General features: G+C 44.5%; 1 protein-coding gene and 2 non-coding genes across 3 annotated transcripts; all 3 read left to right on the top strand.

The window, feature by feature from the left end:
* Positions 1-1,553: 1,553 nt before the first annotated feature.
* LOC122621435 (protein Skeletor, isoforms B/C) lies at positions 1,554-24,152 on the top strand. The gene is made up of 14 exons (XM_043799291.1): positions 1,554-1,693; positions 1,882-3,113; positions 11,370-11,446; positions 11,719-11,870; positions 17,933-18,044; positions 19,664-19,797; positions 19,862-19,946; positions 19,998-20,198; positions 20,436-20,760; positions 20,829-21,043; positions 21,105-21,376; positions 21,442-21,572; positions 21,630-21,793; positions 21,853-24,152. The coding sequence occupies exons 2-14, from the start codon at positions 2,897-2,899 to the stop codon at positions 22,012-22,014; spliced, it is 2,247 nt and encodes a 748-aa protein (XP_043655226.1). The 5' UTR covers positions 1,554-1,693; positions 1,882-2,896; the 3' UTR covers positions 22,015-24,152.
* On the top strand, positions 7,740-7,904 carry LOC122622737. The gene has a single exon (XR_006326336.1). It is a non-coding gene; the product is annotated as a U1 spliceosomal RNA (small nuclear RNA).
* On the top strand, positions 9,248-9,412 carry LOC122622725. Its single transcript, XR_006326325.1, has one exon. It is a non-coding gene; the product is annotated as a U1 spliceosomal RNA (small nuclear RNA).

The following is a 24,152-nucleotide window of genomic DNA, read 5'->3' as shown; positions in this document are numbered from 1 at the left end:
GCCAATTCTACGATGCACATGCACATCCACATTTGTGCAGACGGACGAGGGGCACGTACACGTACATGCGTACAAAAATATACAAAATAACGTACGGCTAGTGCTAAAATTTCACGGTAATTTGTTCTGTAATTAAAGGCGTTAGAGGAAGATGAAACGTATGCTTAAATTTTGCAATTACGAGGAATCAAAATTACAATTTGATTACAATACTCTGAAATCCCGAGCAGCGCCTGCTACGAATTTATTCCCTCTCCTTGTCCAGCTGAGCAGCCTCAGCCCAGGATTGAGAATGTGAAATGGGCAGGCAAGTGCCAATTCGTATTTTGAGGCTGCTGGCAAGGGGAATTCAGTTTTTCACTTTTGAACTTTTTCACTTTTCCAGCTAATACTTATTCCTGCGAATGCGAGGCGTTGGTTTTTGTTTTTTGGCCGTTTTGCCTTTTCGCCGTTCGCTTTTTTTTTTGCGCTCTCTCTGTCTCTGTCTGGCCGTCAGTACTTACCGTTCCGCTCCTGCTCGCTCGCACGCCCTCTCGCTCGCGCACCACACACAAAAACTGAGGAAGGAAACAAAAAAAAATGCAGTTCCACGCGGGGAACACGCCAAAAAGTTGCTCTGGCACTGCGCCTTTACATCAGTGCATCGTCTGCTTCACCTCGTTATGTATACGCGGCTCACTATCAGTTACAAACAATTTTGTAATGTAAATAGTCTGCTGAAACACGTCCGTTCCGTTTGATGAAATCAGAGTGACCGTTGCGCTTAGAGATGAAACACAAATCGATGGCGGCAGCATCGATGTCTTCGCAGCGAATATCGATTGTGAATGTTCCAGAAATATACCGCATTTGTATGCAATATCTTAGTGCGTCCTCGAACCTTGGTTGAGAACTTTGATTCAAGTTTGGCGGATAATTTTTTAAATGCTTGTTAACATCAAAATAATCCTTCACATGCGCAGAATTCGTTTTCCATTCCATTCGCAACTTCCGGATTACCTCCCCTTAATGCTCTTAGACTCCCCTCCATGGAGAAATTGCAGTGTTTACGCGCTTGTAGTAAAAGTTTTGCGCTTTCTATTTTGCCGGATGCGCAACGCCCTCTTCCCACATAATCCCCTACCCGTCACCTTCACCTCACTCTAGTATCCGTTTTTCCAATGCTATTCCCTTGTCTACTTATTATTCCTTATCTAACTATACACTATGGCCAAAACTTTAAAGTTAAATGAGTGCAAGAATGAGCTCTGTGCCTTCTTGCGGCCGTTTAAAAAAATAATATACACAGAGTGTCCACAAACAGGATCTGAAAGGATTATTTGGTGGTTGGCAATGTAAAGGGACTAGACCGCAAATGCAAATATTTTAACTTGGCACAACGAAACCGCATACGGACAGTCCGTTTTTCCATACAGTCGTGAAGTCATTTGCAATGCTTGTTTTCCTGTGCGTACTGTCATGTTTTTGTGGCCTTTGCGGTTGCACTAAAGACAGTGTGGGGACAACAAATAAAAAAACGCAGGAGGCTCTGACATTATTTAAATTATTTTGCGCTCAGCTCAACCACTTTGAATTTAACGGTCGCAGAGTGCGCCACCTGGGCGGCAGTGTTTGAAAATAAAATTTCAAAATGATATTGAATCCGCTATTGCTGAATTTTTGGTCATTTAGGATAAGATATTTAAAGGAAATGGTAAATTTATTATTTGTATTATAATAAGGAAGAGAACAGAATAATTCATTCTGAAGACTTATTTTATATTTTAAAACATTGTGTTTTTAAAATTAAAATTAGACTGATAAAGTAAAACCCCCTTACAGAAGCCCCTGCTTTGCGGTATATTTCCAAGCTTACGTGATTTCATTTGGTATTTCTTCCAGCACCGAATGGTATCTTACGGGAACGCGAGTGCAGCCACACCAAAAGCGAATTCCGTTGCTCCCGCTGCGGTCACACTAAGTCTGAAGCTCGATTCGCCCCGACGCGCGTAACGCTTTTTTCCCGCATCACTTTCCTCCACTTTGGCGCTGAAAAAATCTGCACAACAAAAAAGGATGCACCAAACCGAATTTGCAACCAACTGCACCTAAGCCGGATACCGAAATCAACTATTATTTTACCGATCCACGTTTAGCATCCATGTAGAAACGAATAAAAAATTAGTGCGCGAACTAAAATCCCGTTAAAACGAGAATGGGCCTAGCCCAAAATAAAACTTTTTCGTTTAATTTTCAACGTTTATTTAACACAATCAATTAAAACATAACCAAAACACAAGATTTACTTTAAGTAAATTGCGTTCAAGCCCGACTACAATAAATATAAATGTGAAAATTGTGCAATAATTAGAGAAATTTCTAAAAGAAGTTCTTAAGTGCGTTATTCGTAAATTGCATTATTGCGAATGCAAAAAGCAAATGTTATGTAACTTAAAGTTACAAGCTAAAACATACAAAAAGTAAACCGCAAACAAATAACCAACTAAATCGCAGTACATACAGATAAATGTATATATATAGCGAAGGCATGTGTGTATATAAAGGAGTTTGAGACCTCGAAACAAGGACTTCGCCAAGGACTACGGATTACACTTTGCCGCCAAGTTCTTTGGTTGGCTTGAAGGAAACCCACCAAAAATTAAGAAAACCTAATCTGAAACAAAGTCGAAGCGCGGAACTCCGAACGCCCACCTGAGCACCACCCCCCCGCCCGGAAGCACCTGTGCCCGGAAAACCAGAACCCCGGGCATTCGCACCCACGCACGCAAGCGCAGGATTCTGGGAACCGTCGAAAGCAACCAAAAGTTCGACAGGAGTGGACAAAATTTCGGGAGCTAACGAAATTACTTTTGCTTTGATTCCGCCTTTTGTTTCAATCGCCATCGCCCAGCCGAAAATGTGGAGGGAAGCGAGCAGGTTGGTCAGGGAAACCACCTCGTGGAAAACGCGTCGTCAGGGACAAGCGGAAGCCCCATCAGCAGCAGTAGCAACAATAAAACCATCGACCAGGAGGAGCACGCCGACCGCACGAGGATTACCCATCATCTTCACATGGTCGCAGCTCGCTGTTGTTGCTGCTGTTGCAGTGCTCCTGCAATGCCACGTCTGTCAAGGTGAGTGAGTGCCCTCCATCCGTGTGTCCCGTGGGTGTCCTTCAGCCTGTCTATGTGTGGGTGCCATCGGACAGCGTGGGGTCAACACATCAGGAGCGGGAAGGTCACCAATTAATACTGCAGAATAATAGAAAGGTCGGCAATTAATGCTGGTGCATCGTTATTCTTACAATGGATTTTATTGAACATATTTGAGTTCGCTTTGGGATCAAGTAATACTTCATAGAGCTGCTTAATTACACATTACTCATACGACCTGCAAGCCAATTATAATCCTCTCTTTGAATTCACAACCCCAACTTGTGATGTAAAACTCACAGGATTTTTGTGGCAGGATTTTTGTGACAGAATTTTTTGTGAATAACAAATATTTAAGATGGCTTCAATGCGAATTGAATTTGTTGATGAGGCTGCGTGCAAACACTTTCGCTTTTTTTTCAGTTGGCATTCGTTAAGAATGCTTGGATAAATGCCGTCTTGTGGCTTGTCTGCACATCCACCAGATGGCTCAATAAGTGCCAAAGCCAGGTCACAAGTATGACGAATTTGGCCTCTGGCAACTTGGTTAAGAGTGAATACTTTAACGAAACCTCAATCAATTCGAGTGCCTTTTTTTATGCGCCGAGCCTCAAAACCCTCGAAAGTTGCTCAATCTCAATTGAGACTTGGCGAGTGCGAACTCAATAAACGGCCAAATGTATCGCAGATGTCTTAAGCTCTAGGCTATGATGTACTTTTAATGAGTTTCCTACCGAGAAAGTAGTAAATGATGCATCATCTTCATACGTAAAGTTTTCTTTTTTTTAGGGCCATAAAAAACTTTGCTTATAGTTGTACAAACAAAACTGGGAAAACTATTAGCACCTATCACGAGACTGTAATTAAAATCGCAGAAAACATCTTGCAAGATTTATTACACAAAGTACTTGTCTTGCCAAGTTTTGTCTTTAATAGTTTAACTTTTTTAAGCAAATACCTCAGTTTTATTTAGGTTTACCTTCAGTTCGTTTCTAATTTTCGTGTCATAGAAAATTAAGACTGACTTGCAAAGAAAAAATACCCAAGAGATAAATGCGACACACGCTTTTCAGTGCATAAAGACTCCAATTATTTCAATTATCACCATTCAAGATATGTAGTTATTTTGCAGCTGGTACATGACACATTGCACGCTTTCAGAATTTGGCCCAAAAATCGTCATTAATACGAATTTAGCATTCCTTATAAAAATATATATTCATAGGCATTCTTTTCGAGCACTTCAAGCTGGTTTTGTTGCCTTTTCCCCAATTTACAATCGTGCGAATAATTTATGTAAATAAGGGACTCTCCATGAAAGCATACCCATTGTTTTGCATATTTTAAAACTATGGCTATGACTACTTAATTGCCATAATTAGATGCTCCGCGCTTAACTGCCCAGTGACGCAATGTCGGCGGGGTTCAATGAACCAGAATTGGTCACGCAAAAAAATCATAGATACCTACTCAGGTACTAGGTACTAGCAATTTGAGTGTGGGAATAGCAGTTAAAAAGCTGAAGTTGAAACTGGCAGTTACTGCCCTCGGAAGCATTTTAAATTCGTGCTCTTTGTTCATATCTAGCTGACTAATGAGGCCACTTTCCTTTCGATTCATTTGGCATGCCCGACATTTCCTTATAAATTCAGCCAACTGTCGGCGAGCAAGGAAATTCTAATTTATGGCCCGAAATTACTCTTCGCATTATGCAAAACACCGCGATAAGGCATTAGAGGGGCCAATGAACCGCAAACGAACTAAATCATTCATATCTCTGCCGAGTGGTACTGCCAAAAAATCGAGCATGCTGATGTTGTAATACGGAAACCGGTTGACAGACCGAGTAGCTTTGTACTTGGCCCCGCACAGTTCCCAGATACACAAACCCTCTTGGCCCAAAAGTAGCACACAAACAGAAGTGAGTCGGCGGCAATCTTGTCGCCCCAGTCTCGCACTTACGTAACCGTCTTGAGTTCCAGCTCAAAGAAAACTCGAAAAAAAATAAATGAAAAACGTATATAAAAATGAAAATGAAAATCATGCGAACTGCTGCCAGTTGAACCCGGTTAAAAGACCAATGAAACGCTTGACTTGCCGTCAATGTAAATTAAAAAGGCCTGCTAAAAAACGAAAGTGTGTCGACGTAGTCGCAATCGAGTGTGCAACCTAAAAGTGCGTGCCTCGACTTACGCATGCGATTCCAGTTACCTGTACAATAAATACGACAAAACTCATAAATATAATAAAACCAGTTTTTCAACAGAAGCTCCTGCTGCATGCGTGTAAAACGCAGTCGATTGTTTGACTACAGGAAGCTGGGTTATTGGGTTAACAAAATAGAAGTGAAACAATACAGTGACACCTTTTGTTTTTTAAAACACACGAAAAATAATAAATTGAGTTGGTAAACTACAACTGTCTAAACTTTACCTGGTCAAGAGTAAATGAACATTAGTCTGTGAATGAGAATCAAAACATAATCTATCGATTTCCGTTGATCAAAATCTAAGAATAAATGAGGTACCCTATTTCGTTTATAATGGATCGAATAATTATAAGCATCCGGTTAATAATGATGCTAAGCTCTGGGAAGCGAAATGGCTACCAGTCATTTTTTATTCATTATGGAGAATGATTCCACCATAAGAGTGAAGTAAACACTTATTGAAAGCGTCATGGGATTTGGGCAGATGGAATAAGTGATTAAAACTCCATCGTTATATGCCACTTAACGTCAACTGAGTGCTATCACTCGTTTATGCACAAGATCCGGTTCCAAGTAATGATTATCAGTGTCAAATGTTTTTGAATTGCTTTAAAAATAGATGAGCCTCATTGTTGAAAACCTATCTGGGCATCTATGCGAATTCGACTTTGAATGAAGGCGAGTAATCCACCCACATAGTCAGATTCAAAGGTGATTCGCTCCAATTTCGATGGGGATCTTTACGTAGCCACATATGGGAAACGGGCGGCCAATTAAACGTCGTTGGCCTGCACTTTTGTTCATTTTGGTCATTTTGGTAACTTTCTGCTGGCCCATTGAAGTTGGCCGCTTGGCAGTTGGAGCGGCGGTGGTGCGGTTCATTGAATTTCAATTGTCCACGGTGGGTGGTGCAGTGGTGCAATGGGGGAATGAGACAACGCGGACAACCGCAAACATCGACAGACCAAAGCCATAACAGCGAAAATATCAAACTGATTTGGTTGTGCAATGCTGTGCTTACATCACTCCACTCCACTTCCTTTCCCTTTGCACTTGCAGTGGATCATGTACGTGGGTTGGGTATGCGGAATTAGGATTAAAATTCGGCACGGAGTTGGGTAAAGTACGACCCTGTATGGTAGGTCTTAGTTTCCATTACGGGCTGGCTTCAATTGCCTGTTGATCCAGGTTGTTCCTGGAAGATTTAGTTGTTAGAATCTAATTAAAATAACCCCTCATTGCTGCGAATTGCTGACCAGTTTATGTTTACTAAATTTCGTTTTGTGCGGAACTGGAAAAGTGCAGTTTTCAACAAGCTTATCGCCTGTTTGCAGTCCGCAGACGAGCACTGACTTTTATTTCTTTTTTTTTTTTTTTTTTGGGTCCTGCTGCCATGCCAATGTAATCTACTTCAGACCAGCAGCCATATCAAATCCCCGCCATAATTCCGCATCCCCGCTCCCACAGCCCATCATACATCGCATCATGCCGTATCATATCGCATATCCCGTATACCGTATACGCCGGGGGTGCTGGCAATTCACGTGTGTGGAGCAGCTCTAATGCCGGGCAGATTGTCGAGCAATTTGCGGCGATTAAATTAGCTCAAGCGTGCCGCTGAAGAAGCGATTCCCATTCTGCCTCCTGTTGCTGCACTTGTAGTTGTTGTTGTTCTCGTTGTTGTTGCTGCCGGCGAAGGACTAAGGTATTAAGTGGGTACAAAATGCTCAAAGTGGAGTTTTCAGCTCTGGGTGATCTGTGTATCTGTGTGGTTACCATGTGAAATCACCACCATGGCCGCAGCGAGCAGACGCAGCGAGATGGGACGATGTCCTTGCGGGTGTAAAGCTGCCACGCCCACCGCCTTGAACCGCCCCCTTTCACCCACTGCGCTGCTGCCGCGCCAAATGTTCTAATCTCCGCGCCGGATTTACACATTGCTACCCAGGCAGTCAGGCAGCCAGGCAGCCACATTGAAACTTTGTGTACATATTTGAGTTTCATTTCATTTGTGGCTGGGTTTTCGACTAACATGAAGTCATAAAATTGAAATAAATATAAATGCGAGTTGCGCTGATTTCCAGCTGAGCGGACACGCCCCCTTCTAAGACGGTGGGCGGCGCCCACGCAGCAGGGAGCTCGCAAATCTCCCAGGAGTGTTGGCTTCACCCGGGCGCAGATAGCGCACCACAGGACTCCGGACTTAAAGTGCTTAAATTACAAATTACGGGCATGGAAGTCCGGTCATAGCCAAAATCTTTGAATTCAGGTATCAGAGTGTACATATATAGGCCATGTTGCATACTTCTTTGGTGCACCAACCCCGAAACGCAGCCTGTAATTCCCAAGCAGTTTTGGCAGATCCCTCAAGGAGATCCCAGAGTTGAGCGGTGGAAGGCATACTTACCTGGCGTAGAGGTTAACCGTGATCACGAAGGCGGTTCCTCCGGAGTGAGGCTTGGCCATTGCACCTCGGCTGAGTTGACCTCTGCGATTATTCCTAATGTGAATAACTCGTGCGTGTAATTTTTGGTAGCCGGGAATGGCGTTCGCGCCGTCCCGACATTTAAAATAAATATTATTTTTATTAGATTGCTGAAGAAGTTGGTGCGCAAGTTAATTTAAACAAATGTCTTGCCACTAACAGCTAGCTAGTTTGCGCTTTTCCCAATCATCGATCATTGGCATTGGGAAGATGAGTCCTTGGCAAATCCCTCAACATCCCCATTCCATTCATCCCATTAACTGACTTGGGTTTTTGTGCTCCTCCGCCTCCTGCTCCTTCGGCAGCCGTAACCGGTCCAGCCTCCTTTTTCGCGCTTCCTTATTTATTTATCATCATTTATTAAACGCTCGCTCGCTTGCCGCCTGCCAAGTTTGCGATGCCAAGAAAGGAGTCTGTCGGTCCGAGTTCGGCAGCAAAAAAATTGTCGCTGTCAGATTACGCTGCAATATTGCTTCCAGTTGCCATATCCTGCCGACTTTCCGCCCAAATCCACGCTGCGAAGGACGAGAGAAACGTGAAATCGAAGGGTCGGGGGCGTCGTCCCTTTCCCATTCTTTTTTTGGCTTTGACACAAGCAACAATTTACTCGGTTTCAGGTTAAAGTCATATCGTTAGCATTAACGCTTTTTGATTTTTATTGAGTCAGCTAAATTTTATTCGATTTACCATCCACACACATACATATACACACACCGAACAGGGAGCACACACACACATTCACACACCCTCGCAGTGGGAAAGACAAATACAGATGTACCAACAGCAGCATCCCCCATCAGAAGAGCAGGGCACAACATTCCTGGGGAGGAATATTTCCGAGCTTTAATGAGGTTGGGCCACCAACCAATGAGTCCTTCGCCGGGGGAAGGACGACCTGCTTTCCGCCCTTGCATCGTCCTTCTATCCTTAACTTTTCCCGCCCAGGAAGAGTCTATTTCGGAAGTAAATGAAAATTTGATTTGGAATTTCGTGTGTCCTGGTCGTGCGTGCGTTACAGGATCTCATCCCAAAACCCAATGAACCCAAACCCAAACCGAAACCGAAAGCGAACCACCGAGCGAGGATGATGATGTTGATGACGACGTCAAAGTCGAAGATGGGCATGTGATAAAATAAATTACGGGCAGATTAGTGCGAATTTAATTATCGTTTGTTCCTTTGATGTCGCCAAGTAAATAAAGGGAATAAATATGATGATGACTCAAACGGCAGTTCTAATAACATTATTTCCGCATCCAGTTAATTGCGGAAAATGTGCGAGGCTGTGTTTGAAAAATTCCTACCTGAATTTCCAACCCCTAGGCAGAGCCTACTTTCTCCCTGCACTCATACAGCGCCTGTAATTCCCAATAGGTTCTGGCAGTCTCCCTATGGAGATCCCAGGGTTGAGCAGCGAAAAGCATACTTACCTGGCGTAGAGGTTAACCGTGATCACGAAGGCGGTTCCTCCGGAGTGAGGCTTGGCCATTGCACCTCGGCTGAGTTGACCTCTGCGATTATTCCTAATGTGAATAACTCGTGCGTGTAATTTTTGGTAGCCGGGAATGGCGTTCGCGCCGTCCCGACATTAATAATAAATACAAATTCTATTTGATTGCCTAATTGCATCATCACTTCATTATTTTTGATACACGTTCTAAGATAAGTCGATACACAAGCTCTTTTGTAATCATATGCAAGATGTAACGTCATAATCCTCGCTTGTTTCCCTTATGAATTCAAATTCATCGTGGTTTGGTGCAAATATTTACCACAACCTGAGAAGTCAATCATTTGGCCATCCATCTCAGTCACTCGCAACCACTGGCGGCGACTAGCTCCAGAATCAGATACACAGAATGCACTGGTTGCCTGTGGTTACACGGCGTGGAAACCCACCCCCGCGGCGCACTTGTCGAGCGGATTGGAGATGGGATTAGGGATATGAGCAAGGGGCGAGACGGTCGGGCTGAACCCTTTCTGATTTTGATGGTTATATGCAGATGCGATGCAAAAGGGGATGTCCTGCTAAGTATCCTTGGCAACCCGTTAATTTATAGGGCTTATGTGTCTGCGATCCTCTGCTCGGCTAGCTGGGCATTAGTGGATTAAAAGCGTTTATTGTCTTCGATGTCCTTGGGACGCTACACTGCGACTCCTTCGCTGCGAATTCAATTGACAAAGTGACTGGACACTCACTTTGCACGCAATGCCAGTCGAGGCTGTGCTGTGCGTTGCCAATCAATTTCGCTGCGAGAACCTGGCAACAAGTCAAAAATAAAGCCATCTGCTTGGCGACAGTGCCAGCGCTCAGTTTCCCTTTTTTCTTGTTTATCGGCTGCTGGAAATCTTATCGCCTGCCAGTGACGAAATATCAGGAGACAGACGCCCCAGACACATCCACTCAGCCAGCTAGAAAGATAGACATGGCTATTGAGTATTATTTGTTCCACCTCCCTTTACCCCCTGCCGCATTTCCCCGGAAAATGGGGAAACCGTGAACCCGAGCAGGCAGCAACCAAACATTATTAACAACAACCATCGGTGGTCGTGTGCCGGGCAGCCTCAGGCGGTTTTTCCTATAGGGCTTTTCTTTTTATTGGCGGCTGGGGGTTGTCAACGTGCTCGTCATCACTTTGTATAAATATCCTCGAGCACGTACATATATATATATGCCATTGGGGCCACGTGCTCGCAGGGCTAGGACTTCAGAGATTAATGCACGCATTAGTTGATTTAATTCATATTACGCTTTTGTTGTTTCTATCGTCCTGGCTACCATCTATGTACCATCTTCAATTGAGACATTCTGGGGAATTCCCTGGCAACGAGATGCTGTGGATTGGAGCAGCTCACGGCATTGGGATTTAATATCGAATCGACAAGCCAGAAACGAACTGAAATTGCAACCACCTCCTTGCCAGCTTCTCCACCTCTGACACCTATCAATTGGAGGCTGTCTGCCTGCCTGTTTCTGTACTTTTAAAACATTTGGCATACATTTGCATTGTTTAGTGGCAAGTGCGGTGGCAGCCAAGTCGAGCTTAGCATTGAATTTCAATATATTTCATGGTTTTCAATCAATTTCATGGCGCAATCCCAAAGGGGAAAGGCATGCCGAACAACTCCCCCCTGGGGACTTGTCAAGAGTTTTGGCAAACAGCGCCAGTTCATCATAGTCATCTTCATCGTCATCGTTCGTAACCATCCACATCATCCACTGGCACAGAGAGAGAGAAGCATTGGATGGTTGGAGGAAGCAACTTTTTGTATGGCAAAGTTCTTTCGTCTGAGGATTAATTTGCAAAGCAGGCTTCGCTCTTTGTCCGTGTCCAGCGATTTTCTTGAGCCTCCGGATTATGAATCCCCGTAGCAGAAATTTGCAGCAAAAGCACCTGCAAATGCACCGCATTCAAGTTTCGTCCATCGTCCAACGTCCAACTCTGTGTTTGTGAACGAGGTGGAAAACTTATTTTTTGGCCGCTCGCTTTCAATTAAATTTGCTGCAACTAACGATCCCACAACCCGTTCCTTTCATCCACAGCCGCCGGAAGAGCTCCACCAGAACCCTACTACGGTCGCTATATCGGAGACTTTACCAACTTTGCTCATGGCATCAAGGTGAGTTTTGCATTTCATATAAATACCGCCTTTTCGGGCAGCTTAAGCTCTGCGAGATTTTGCATAATAGGAAATGCTATTATGATTTTTATACCATGCGAATTAAGCATTTTCAATAAAGAAGGTGCAGCTGAACTACGACTTTAGATTGTTTGGTAATGATTTAGTAAGGATTATGTTAGTAATTTGGAACTTACCATCAGCTTGCATAATAAACTAGATAAACTATTTGTTTCTCCCTCTAAACATTTGCTGCATACTCTCCTCCCCAGGGTCAAATCTACGCGGTGGACGAGTCGACGCTGTTCGTCAAATCCTTCGCCTACGACGGCACCGGACCGGACGCCTTCTTCTGGGTGGGCAAGACGGCACGGCCCAGTCCCGAGGGCTACATCATTCCCTATCCGGAGGAGTACACGGGCATGTGAGTATCGTGCAGTGCCATGAATGCACTCCACACAATAGTTGCCACACACATTTTCGGGGCTAGCCTTTGATGGGCGGACTGGACCTTGTCCGAGATGAAGATGGAAATGGAAACTGGTGATGGTGATGGAGATGTCCTGGCTACTCGAGCGCAGCAGGCCATTTCCTCCGAACGTGAGCGAATGTTTGGGCAAATGTATGCCCGCCGCCGACGCCGTATCCTTGCAGACTTTACGTTACGCACGGCTGACAATGAAACCACTTTCAAAAATTAAAAAACATTTTTCATCTCGGCTGCCATTTGTGCTCGTTGTCGTATTCCTTTTGCTATCCGGCGCCTTTGTGGCCCAGCAAGTTGCCGTTGGTGGTGTCGCTTCGTTGCCTCCTAATGTGAAAAACTCATTTATTTCTTCACGTTAGATTTGCGGTCACATGTGTGTGGGGCAGAAGGACGACCCTCCAGCCTCCACACCCCAAAAAAAAAAACAGTCACAACAACAGTAAACAGGGAACAAAGAAAGCCGCAGGGCGGGCGGAGAAAGTGGGGGGAAAGAGATAGCGAAGTTGCAGCCCCTGCTGCTACTGCCACTATTTACTTTGAGTCGCCACAAGGTTAAGCCGCTCAACTCAACTATTTACCTTGCCAGTCTCCTTGCGCCGCCACTTGAACGCACTAAGCCGGCATTAGCCGGGCTGAAATCCGCCCACTGAAATCTGCACCCACCCAAATCTCCATCCACTTGAGCCTCTGCTTTTCGGCCTAATCCCACGTTGCAGCCAAGACACGCACACAATTTGACGTCATTTGCCCGCTTTGCAATCGGGCACTGCATATTTCATTATCACAAACAATGCAGCCCCAAACTAATCCCGCCGCCCCCTCATAATTCCCCGATCCTTATGACTACGCCTATGCCTTTGCGTATTTGCAGCACCTTTATGCCAAAGGCAAAGGTAAAGTGGCTGCCACTTGGCATTGACATTAGCTCTGCTGAATGTTGTATTAGATATTCACGGCTTCACTGGGCACAGGGATGCCAAGGTAAAGGATATTGATAATAAAATATATACATATATGTATTTGTTTTCAATTGCATCCCAAACACGTAACATACCCTTGTGCTAGCCCATTTTTGCATCTCCAATCTTTGGCAAAACATTTTCGCAATCCCAAGAATAACAGAACGCATCGTGCGCGGCATAAGCGATTCCCGAAAAGCGGATTCCCATTTTCCATTTCCCAGTTTCCATTCCCAGTGCGCAGTCTCCATTGCGAGTCCCAAATCACGCTCCCAAAACGCCAAGGCGGCAAGGAAAAACCTGAGAATGTTTACGCACTGGATTTCCCCATTCGAAAATGTGAAATACTCGGCGTGGTTTCGCGCTTCAGAAATCGTTTGATGATGTGTGTGTAGGTTGGTTGGTTGGTTGGTTTGAAACCGATGCAGAAGAAGCATTCAAGGCGAATCCATGGCCCAAACCACGGGCATTCATATTGTAATCGACTTTAATGCGTTTCATTGTTGATGCCACGTGCCGGGCTTTATTAGTTCAATGTACAACGATGCCATCGCCTCCATTTCCATTTCCCCATCCCTCAGCTCCCGTTCCCCATCTCCAACCTCAGTTCTTAGTCCTTCGTCCTTCCTGTCCTTCTGACAAAGAGCAACATTGTGCCAGGGGTGTGGGTATGGATGTGGGTGTGGAGGTGGAAGCCCGAAACGCCGTAGCGATTGCACGCTTTTACGCTTTCAGACACATTACCCATGCCACACACCCGTCGCCCATGCACCTTCTGAAATGCGACGTGCGGTGGGATGGGATGGGCTGGGGTGGGGTGGGGTGGTGCTGAATGGTGGGTGGCGCTGAAGGTCGACGGTGGGGTGGAAACTGGTGGGGTGTGGGGGCGGACTGGTGTTAGCACGATGATGATTGCTGTATTATGTGGCACACCGCTGCTATCGCAATCGCATGCATTTGAGCCAACAAATTGCGCGCGTTTATTATGTCTAATGATTTTCATATATGTATGTATCGATGTATGTATGTATGTATGTGTGCCATGACATCGCCGAGCGATAATTGATAAATGCAACTGATTGGCATTGGGACAGGTCCTGCCGCGCCAGGATACCCTACCCATCCTCCTGGCTGACGAACGGCAAGTGACAGCCATAAAACTGACTTGCTGCTAAGCTTTTCGGGCAGGCCAATCAGCGTTAATTATCGCAACTGCTTCTGGCAGGCTTCCTTGAAGGGCTGCCAATCCTGCTGCATCCCGAGATTCAGCACAAGGAAAAAAGCAGATATATTCTTGAAATTTATATTTCAAACATTGTAGTTTTGAGAATTAGCAAAAGCTGGGAAAAGTTCTGCAAAAATAGAGAACGTTTGATTCAGTTATCTGTGTTATTTTCTTTTTCACATTCTTGGAATCAAGTAAACCCATTTTTTTCTGAGTGCCTTGTTGCTTTTCACGCTGCTCACTTCTTTTTATGTTCACGCTCGTTTTACCTCCCCCCGCACCCGGAGTAGGTGGAGGGGTGGGGTGGGGTGGGTGGCTTGGATGGGGCATGTGTCACAATGGATGCATCGAGCATAAGTAATTAAATTAGAATTTTTTGAGAAGCATAAAAGCGACGCCGCGCTGATTAACGCCCGTTGCCATGACAATGAGGATGATGCTGTTGCCTTGCTCTCTCTTGTCCCGCACCCCTGCACCCTCCACTCTCCACCCACCGCCCACTGCAACCCCCACACCCCCTGGCTGTTGCTCATTTGCATCGGCAGTACAAAACACCCCGCTGTCTCCTCCTCCTCCACCTTGGCGCTTGCCTTTTCGCTTAGCGCTGATTTATGCAGATTTCATTAAAATTTGCTGCATGCAAAGTAGCAAAATGAAGTTTTAGTTTTGTCCTCCATTCTTTAACCCATCGTTGCCCACTCTCTCTTCAGCCACCACCCACCGCCCACTACCCGGATCATCCTTCATTGTGTTAATCAACGTTGACAGCGCAGCCGCAACACGAACAACTGTTTTGGCTGTCGACTGATTTCGCCCCCGGCTGATGTGCCAACTGCCTTTAACTCTATTAAGCAGCAAAAAGTTGGCATCTAACCCCATCCCCCTCAAAATTCCCCGCTTCTACTTGTTTTCAGAACTCAAGTAGTTTCGCCTGTTGCTGTCACTTCACCCTCGCCGCGCTCAGAAGTAGGCAATGCTTTTCAGCTTCACACCTTGCGGGGTTTGTAGTTTGTATACAAGCATTGTCCGCGATCTTTTCGAAAAACTTCCATTTCAGTTCATTAAAAATTTCAGTTATCTCAAATATAAATGAATTTAAATGCAATATAGAAGTGGATAACTATTCCCCTGTAAAATAAAAAGTTATTATTTAAAGTAATCCCAAGTAGATCCAAGAATTTACTGCTAACTAGATACCAAGCAGCTTCTTAAGAAACCCCATTCCATGCTTATGCAACCAGCAGTTCTCCACTTCTAAAAGACCAAAGTACTAATTATTATTGTTGCTGGCGTGATTAATGCCCCCGACCGCGGCACTTTAATACAAATTTAATTGAGTACTCGTTGCCGGGACCCATCCGTCTGCGGTGTGTCAGTGACAAAAAGCGGGGGCGTTGGCTTGGCTGCGCCGCTTCGTCACGGAAACATGAAATATTCATAATAATTTTAGAATATTTTCGGTGGTGGTTTCCCAGTGGGCTTTGTGTGCAAATTTTTCGGTGGGTGGGGGGGTGTAGGGGTTTTGGGGGTGTAATGGGGGCTAGAGTTGGAGGGGGGTTAATGGGGTTGAATGCTGGATGGATGGATGATTGGATGGCTGGGCTCTGGCTGTCTGCTGAGTTGGCGCGTTTTATTGTCTGCGAAATGCGCTCGATTGTTGTGCGTTTTGTTTATCGAGCGGTTATGCAAAGTGCCAGTCAGCAGGCGCAACAAGTTGGCCAGTGAGTTTGAGTCTTAGTCAATGGGCCAGCACACTCGTACATGAAAAGACGCTCTGTGCTCTGCGGCGAACCTACAACTGAATTCTAAACTAATTGGGTGAAAGTGCACAGGGGCTTATGTAAATATCATATCATGTGGCTGTTCAACGAGCCGAGCGAGAGCAATAAAATAAAATCGATGACTGGAGCGGGCCAGCCAACCAGCCACCCAGTCCGAAAGTAATCCGAACCCAAAACCCAGCCTGAGTGCATCAATAAATGTCGAACGGAGAGGTCCTTGCCGAGTGGGAGGACAAGCAAATCAAATAAAGCAACAAACATATTTGCCAGGCGGAAACTGTAATGGAACTAGGAATCGAAAGCAAACAGAATTCGAGCAACTGAAGCTGGAGGACTGGTGGACTGGAGGACAGAACAACTGAACTACTGGAGACAAAGGTCCAATCGCTTGGGGTTGCTGGCACATAGCGCTTGTGTATCCAGCAGATACATTTGATGCACTGTTGACACAGAGCCATTCAATTTGTTTTGGCTCATTAGAGCGGTGGTGCAACTGTTGCTGGTAGCTGCTATTGTGGTCCTAGTTGTCGACCAAAACTGGACACGACCTCGAAACGAGAACAGGGATCTTGGACCTCTGTCATTGTGTCAGTTCAAGGGTGTTGGCTAAGTGCTTAGCCGTGTCTAATGCGGATTGCGTGGCCTCCGTCGACATTCATTAGACGTCGACCTTTCCACTTCAGCGGCTGACTAACCGCCCAACTGACTGATTGACTCGCCACTTGCCCCAGTTGCGATAAATCGATCCTGCGCCGCCCTCTCAAGCAGCTCAAGCTGCCACATCCCCGCCAAGCAAGCGGCTCTGCCATCCGCGACATCAGATACAGAGACTCATCCGTGCAAACAGTCGCTCAAACAGCTCAGCCCCCTTGGGATTGGCATACTTAGACTTCAAGTTGATTATTAATATGCCCCTGTGCTGCTGCAAGTGAAATGAGATGCAGTAAGTGCAGTAATGGATACATGTAATCATCGCAGAATCCACATGATTGCAAAAGCCATCGCTGCACTCAAGTGAGCCAACTGAGGATAATTTTCATTCCAATGCCAAGGTATCTTATAGGTTTCCCAAGTAAGTGGTATAAAAATAAATCTACCACAAATGCGAGTCTATATATAACAGCAGAGCTTGGACTCTAATATCTCGAATAAATATCAACTTTATAATTTTTTGAACACAACATACTCGTACAATAAAGATTTAAATTGCATTAACACAAATCACCAGCATTGCCATGCTAAAAACGAAGCTCGAAAAAAGGCTCTAATTGGCCAAAGGCTAAAGCCGCTGGCAAAAAGTTGGAAAACATAGTAGTAGTATAGCACTATTGGCGCCCAACAATTCATGCATTGGAAATAGGAAAAATGAAAATCACAACGGGAAGGGGGAAGGGGGAAAACTGTGGGCATGAGACGTGTGTAATGCCTCGGTTCGCTGCATTAGCCATAAATCTTCATCAGCGTTCGCCTCATAAATAATGCGAATATGCGAAAATGAGAAATGTTTTTTGGTTTTGTCGTCGCTCGCCTCGTTTTTGCTTTAATTTTAATGACATTTACTCGCAGTGTAACGTGCATACAAACCATCCAAACAACTGGCATCGAGGTTAAAGTCCGATCTATTGCATTTTCTGGCTGGTTTCACTGCAATCCCTATGCACATACTGGCAGTAAACGTGCAAATTGGAGGCGTGGCCCATTGGCACAAATCCGATGACATTCTGTGGGCCGGTCAATGTTTGATTTCTATCCCCTTTGCTGCCCTTTAATTGAGGAAATTGATGCATATACCGGGCTTTTTTTAACTTACTAATACTGTTGTACATTTAATTGGTAATGGTTTTGTGCTGGCTGCTCCTAATAAGCTGTAAGTATGGGTGTGTTAGCACACACACTCGGCTTCCCTGTGTGCTTGTAGTTTACTCTAACATAGTATACCCTGGACCCCAGTTAACGCTGTATCTGCATCTCTCTCGTTGCCGGCATCCGTCTCGCTCTTGGAACTTGGCACTTGGAACTGGGAACCACCCACAGGGATCCCCCCATTCTGCAGGCGCACAACCGAACGGACATCATACTGCGCTTACCCATGGGCAAAAGGATTAAGGACATTCGATGGCTGTCAGTGTGGTGCAGACGCTTCACGGTGAGTCCTCGCTCTTGCTACCCATCTCTTACCATCGTATCTTTATTTTTCAGTGTTCCTTTTTTTCTTTTTTGGTTTTCCGCTTTTCTTTGCGGATGGCACGCGCCATCCTCGCAGATTTCTGTGTGTGTGTGTGTGTACTTAGCCGGGCAAGAGCCTTTTTTGTAATTACATTTTTGTAATTTAACTGCAGCTGCACAAAGATTTTAGCATTGTGCTTGCCCGACTATCGATTATGGTCTTAATAGCTTTTCAACCCAAAAAATAAAAGAGAAATGGGAAGCGGATATCGGGAAGCGGGGCAGTTATTTGGTTTCTCCGCTCGCGTTTGTTTAAGAGCAAATGAAGGATTTGCCAAGGCAACTAATCCTTTTGTGCAGTCCTTAATGTGGGTCAGCCGCCTGGAAGTTTGTTTTCATTAGAGTTTTAGATTTTAATTACAGTGCTGAATATGCAAATTTCACTGTCCACCGTCCTTTCGTCCACTGGCAATTATGTTTGCCTTGGTCCTGCGAAAATTACTTTCGTTTAAGTTTCCTACGAGCCAGCGGCGAACAAGTGCATTTCCAGATAAATTCCCCCAAATTGGAATCGGGTTTTTCCCCGGGGAGAGAGAAGGGGAGGGGGCTCCCCTAAAAAGGGGAGCTGCCGTGGAGTTCGCTGCACGGCCGAATAAAAGATGGCGGCCGTAGTAAAATAAATTACAGCAGACATTTTTGATTAACTCAAGTGGTTGCATATAAACACACACACACACACACACACACACACAGACAGACAGACAGACACCCAGTCCGCCCCCCAACTCACACAGATACTCACACGTATGGGGTTCGTGTGTATCTGTGTGGCATACAGGGTGCAGCATCCGCAACTGTGTGTGCTCGCCTGTGTGTGTGTGTGGGTGTACGCTGCCTTCCATTGACTGACAGCCAAAAAACTTCTTGGGGGCTGACTGCCGCACACCCACACAGTTGCACCCAGATTGGGGTTAGTTCGCCACTGTGTGCGTCGGTGTGTATCTGTGTGCGAGTGTTGTTTGTGGAGTTTTGAGCGCGCATGCCCGATTTTTTCCCAGGAGTGTGGGGTTTTTGGGGGTTTTTGGGCGGTGGGGGGTGGGTAACAGCCCCACACGGAGGCATACATAAACACACATTATGTACCAATGTTTTGGGTATACAACAACAACGCGCTTGTTTGCTTACTTAGAACCGCGTCGAATGTAGACGCGGTGTCGCGTAAAAAGCACGTGTAGAATTTAAGGCATTCGCTTAAAGTTAAGCTGTAACTTAAGATCACGTTTAACCCTAATAATTCATTTTAATAAACACTTAAAAAGGTAGATATGTGAAAAAGAAGATTCGGAAATGTAATAAACAAACATTGAAATTATAAAAATTCAGTCTTGAGATAATATTGCTGTATAGTTTTCTAGTAATGTAAAATTATTCGCAGCTGATATGAGCGATGTAAAAACTGCATATATTATGTACGTAGAAAAAGAACACCACGCAGCCACGCCTTAACTATCAGAAGAAAAAAAAACAATCATGATGTGCACGTTAACCCTAAGTGATATGCCCAAGAAGTAGAGTCTAATGACCTTAACCCCTTTTCAGGTTGATTTTGGAGAGGTGTTCATACCACCCAACCTGGATGTGCCCAAGCCACGGGTATTGCCCGAGTTTAAGCGACTGGCCCACGGCCTACGTTCCAGCAACATCAGTGTGCTGGATGCCAAGACGTTCTACATGTGAGATTTGTCACTGGTTTTGCATGGCCAACACTTTACCCAAGTGCACTCTCTTGTTTTTTAGACCCAACCTGCACTACGACGGAGCTGGACCTGATGCCTACTTCTGGGTGGGCAATGGCAGCGAACCAAACATCATGGGCATAAAGGTCAGTGACCCGGAGAAGTTGCTTTCGAATGCATTTAACCATGTGCTTTAGGTTCCCAATGAGAGTGGTTCGCTGGAACCCTTGCGCGGCTATCAGGGCGAGGACATTGAGATCCAACTGCCGGGAAGTCTGACCGTTTACGACATCGATTGGCTGGCTGTGTGGTGCGTGGAGTACAGGCACAACTTCGGACATGTCTATATACCACGGGATCTGGATGTTCCACCAGCCTTGGGACAAACCAAAATCACGGTAAGTGCGATAGTCCAAACCGGACATACACAGTTAGTGCCGGAACATTGCCCCGATACATATGCTAGCATTTGCCCATTTGCACACAACTCATAATGTATATCTCTTTGACTTATGCGCGCCGCATTAGCCTTCATGGTGGTATTCACCCGTGAGTACTAGACTTAGCCTCATGCATGTCCCACTTTCCACAGCCGACCAATCCCACTTACTCTGCCCCCCCTGATCCCTTTTCAGACCACGACCACTCCGCGTCCAGTGTACAGCAACTGTCGCGAGATCCTGCCGAATAAGCTTCAGGTAAAGTGGGAGCTCCAGGGCGAGTACCTGCAGGTGGAACTCTTCGGCCGCATCACCGAGGATCAGTACATGGCCTTTGGGCTGTCCGGAGCGAATGGTCGAGCCCAGATGTCCCAGTCCGATGTGGTGGTGGCCTTCTACGACACCACGACCCGCGTGTTCCGGGCAGAAGATTACTTTATCTCGGACTTGTCCCAATGCGATGGCCAGCGCGGTGCTTGTCCCGACGAGAGAATCGGAGGACGCAATGATGTGATTGTGTGTAAGTGGAAAATGAACTACTCATAACACAGAAATTTAAATTCTTTTGAAAACCCTATGTTCCTGCAGTGAGCGGTGATAGGAAGAATGGTGTTACTAGCATCCGCTATAAGCGCCTGCTGCAACCCAATGATGCCATCTACGATGCCCCGATACCCACTGATCGCGATGTGTCGGTCATTGCCGCCATTGGACCACTTAACTCCCGCAAGGAGGCCAATGCCCACTCGCACACCGCCAGTGATCACAACCAAGACGACATTCGCATCAACTTCTCGGCGAGGGTAGGTTCATACATCGAAAAGTGCGTTCAACGAGGTGTTAATAAGTACCTTAAACTTTCAGAACGATCATGCCTGCAAGAGTTCACTGTACGATGTGAAGGACGAGAGTGGACCCAGGCCATGGCCCACGCGCAAGATCGAAGGTGTCAGGAAGTTCCGTGCCAGCATTGGACCCACGGGCGGCAAACGCGGATATACCTCCATTACGGGGGTGCCATCGTGGGGCATTGCCTGGTATGTGAACGATCTGCTGATCCCTGAAATCACTGTGGAACGTGGCCTGACCTACGAGTTCATCATCGAGGGCGGCAATGATCCTGGTCAACCAGCTAGGTATAAATTCGTAGACAAACCCCATTTGATAGGCACCATTTACCAGAACATTTCATTGAAAACAGATATCATCCGTTCTACATCACGGACTCGCCCGAGGGTGGACTGGGTCAGAAGATGGGTCTGGAAGCGCGCAAACAGAAGGCCTATGCTGGTGTGGAATACGACGAGGATGGCAATGCTATTCCAACAGGAGGTGAGTGCTAGTCCAGACTGTGCTTTTGCCAAACTATATGATTGCCACTTTTGTCAGCTGGTCGTTATTGCGAATGGGAGCACCAAACCATTGATAAGTCTGCGGAAATTGAGACCTTCGAGGAGTACATGAAAACCTTGGTGTTTAAGTGCGAGGATGGTGAACCAGGTTATCTTAACTGGACGGTGCCCACAAATGCTCCCGATGAGCTTTACTATCAGGTGAGAGCGATGTTGGACATCTTATTGTATATCTAATCATAATTTTACTTGTTTTGCAGTGCTTTACACATAACAATCTTGGCTGGAAAATAAACGTCGTGGACATGGGCTCCTCCGGTGGATCCAAAGTCAGCAGTCACCAGTTTATTTTATACGGAATTTTCACAGTATTTAGCCTGGTCGCGACACGCCTTCCCTTTTTTGGACACGTACTTGCCTGATAGTGCCAGTATATGGTTTAAATTCTAGATGTCTAGACAGAATCTTCGACAGATGAGGTCCTGTGATCTGAATCCTGATCTTTGCATATCCATTAAAATTACACCATATCCCGCCCAAAATTTACAGCATATCCAAGTTCCAACTTCTCGATACGAATTTATATTTTTTCACACTAAGACGGTCGGGAAACTCATCTGTCGAGGATTTTTGGCCACTTGGCGACTTTCACAACCAGGCTAATATCATCTGAAAAACATATCTTGACAATAATTCGTAAGATGTAAAACTGTTGAAATTGTGTGTGCATGCGTGAGGGCCCACTGTACTGCACTGTACTGTACAGTGGGCGTAGAATGGGTGTTGAGCCACGGCCGGAACTTGATCGGTTGTTGGCAGTAGATTTTTGTGGCTAGGCAGCGCGAACTTTTTGTACATTTACGAGTATGGAATTCTACTTTTTTACATGTATACTTATTAAATTTACTTATACATCTACATCTCTAGTACAGTAAAAATTGTAATTTTTCTAGCAACTACTACGAAACCTACAAAGGCATGTAGATACCAGAATCATGTTTAATATGCGGTTCTATAAAAACGTAAGCCGACAATAATAACGCGACACTGCGACAATAAATAAATGATATTGAGTGTGTGTTCAAACGACACACATCAAATATCGAACAAATTAATGATTTGGGCTGCAACTGAAGCTCAATGACATTGTACAATAAGAATTATATGGATATAGGAAGGGCAAAAAGGGAAGAAATCGATGCAATTTGTATGACAATAAAATCTACACAATTGTGAATTTTGAAAAAGTTTCGCAGACAATACAATACTTTTACACAATTCGAATGTACTAAGAAACTAATGACAAATAAGAAAACTATGTTATTTAATGCTACTGACTACTGTGGTGCTTCTTGTAACGATATTAGATGAAATGTATGTAAATCAAACGCCACGTTTAGAATGGAATACAAGATACCCCTTTGGACGGTATGGAGTTTTTGTTATCAAATGGTTTTCTTGTAACTTTTTTAACTATATTTGCATAATTGGTGTTTTTATATAAGCATGATATATATATATTCGTATATGTTTACAATAAGCGATATGTTTATAATGGTAACTGAAGCAGAAAGACCCACAACTAAGATGTGCGACAATAAAAAGTGGACAAATAAATAAGCTAGGTACTTCAGTAATATTTGGCAAGATATTGAATATGTAACATTATAACTGATAAATACGCATGAACGGCGAATCTTTTTGATAGTTGTTTGCATTCATTTTGGATTTTGGACAATTCAGAATGAACTGTATAGCCAGAATAAAGAAGATCGACATTAAATGAGCTAATTTACATAAAAGAACAAACTTTTCCTAAGAATATAAATGTATAAAAAGCTATTGGACACTAAAGTTTGTTAAGTTTATGTTGTTTTTGCTGTCCTTTGTTTCCTTTCCCTATATAAGTTTTCATATTAATGGTCACTATGCTGTAGTAATGTACATTATCGGAAAAAAGATACAGAAAAGTGTAAAGATTCATTAACTACAACAATGGAGAGTTTTGATATTGACATTTGAAATGGTCTGGAGCAGGTTTATAAGTCAAATTGATTTTTGTATAGTTATTGCAGCTAAGCGCACAAAAGTCCAGATAAAATGAAAATGATAAGCGAATCAAACAATTTATAAATTAACACTCACCTTTATATTCAATTGATATACATATACATAAATACATATATACATTAAACAAATGGCAAGAATATGACTTTCAAAGAATATCCCAGAATATAAAAATTTCCATGTCGATTATAACTTAACATCTCGTACTTAGATAGCAACATTTTTCTGCATTACCTAACGAAGAACTTTCATTAAAAATAAAAATCGAAATCTCCAATTTAATAAATAGATATGTATGCATGAGTCACAAGCTAAGAGGGTGAGGAGCAAACTAATCCATTTTTAAATGTTAATATACAGACCGCATTAGAGAACCGGCAAAAATCCCAATTGACGATTGCTTGCCATGACAAATGGCCAGTTCAAGTAAATGGTAGAGAATTAAAAGAATGATGTCAATAATAAGAAGCTTCACCTGAAGATAAATCAAAGG

Source organism: Drosophila teissieri, chromosome 3R, assembly GCF_016746235.2.
Source record: "Drosophila teissieri strain GT53w chromosome 3R, Prin_Dtei_1.1, whole genome shotgun sequence".
Lineage (NCBI taxonomy): Eukaryota > Metazoa > Arthropoda > Insecta > Diptera > Drosophilidae > Drosophila > Drosophila teissieri.
This window is presented reverse-complemented; position numbering and strand designations above follow the sequence as displayed.

What these genes read in the sequence shown, in the direction of transcription:
- LOC122621435 (XM_043799291.1), top strand. Translation starts at nt 2,897, where the DNA reads ATGTGGAGGGAAGCGAGCAGGTTGGTCAGGGAAACCACCTCGTGGAAA. An exon ending in CCGGAGGAGTACACGGGCAT is followed by an intron (nt 11,871 to 17,932) that starts GTGAGTATCGTG and finishes AACCACCCACAG; the next exon opens with GGATCCCCCCATTCTGCAGG. An exon ending in CAATGCTATTCCAACAGGAG is followed by an intron (nt 21,573 to 21,629) that starts GTGAGTGCTAGT and finishes CACTTTTGTCAG; the next exon opens with CTGGTCGTTATTGCGAATGG.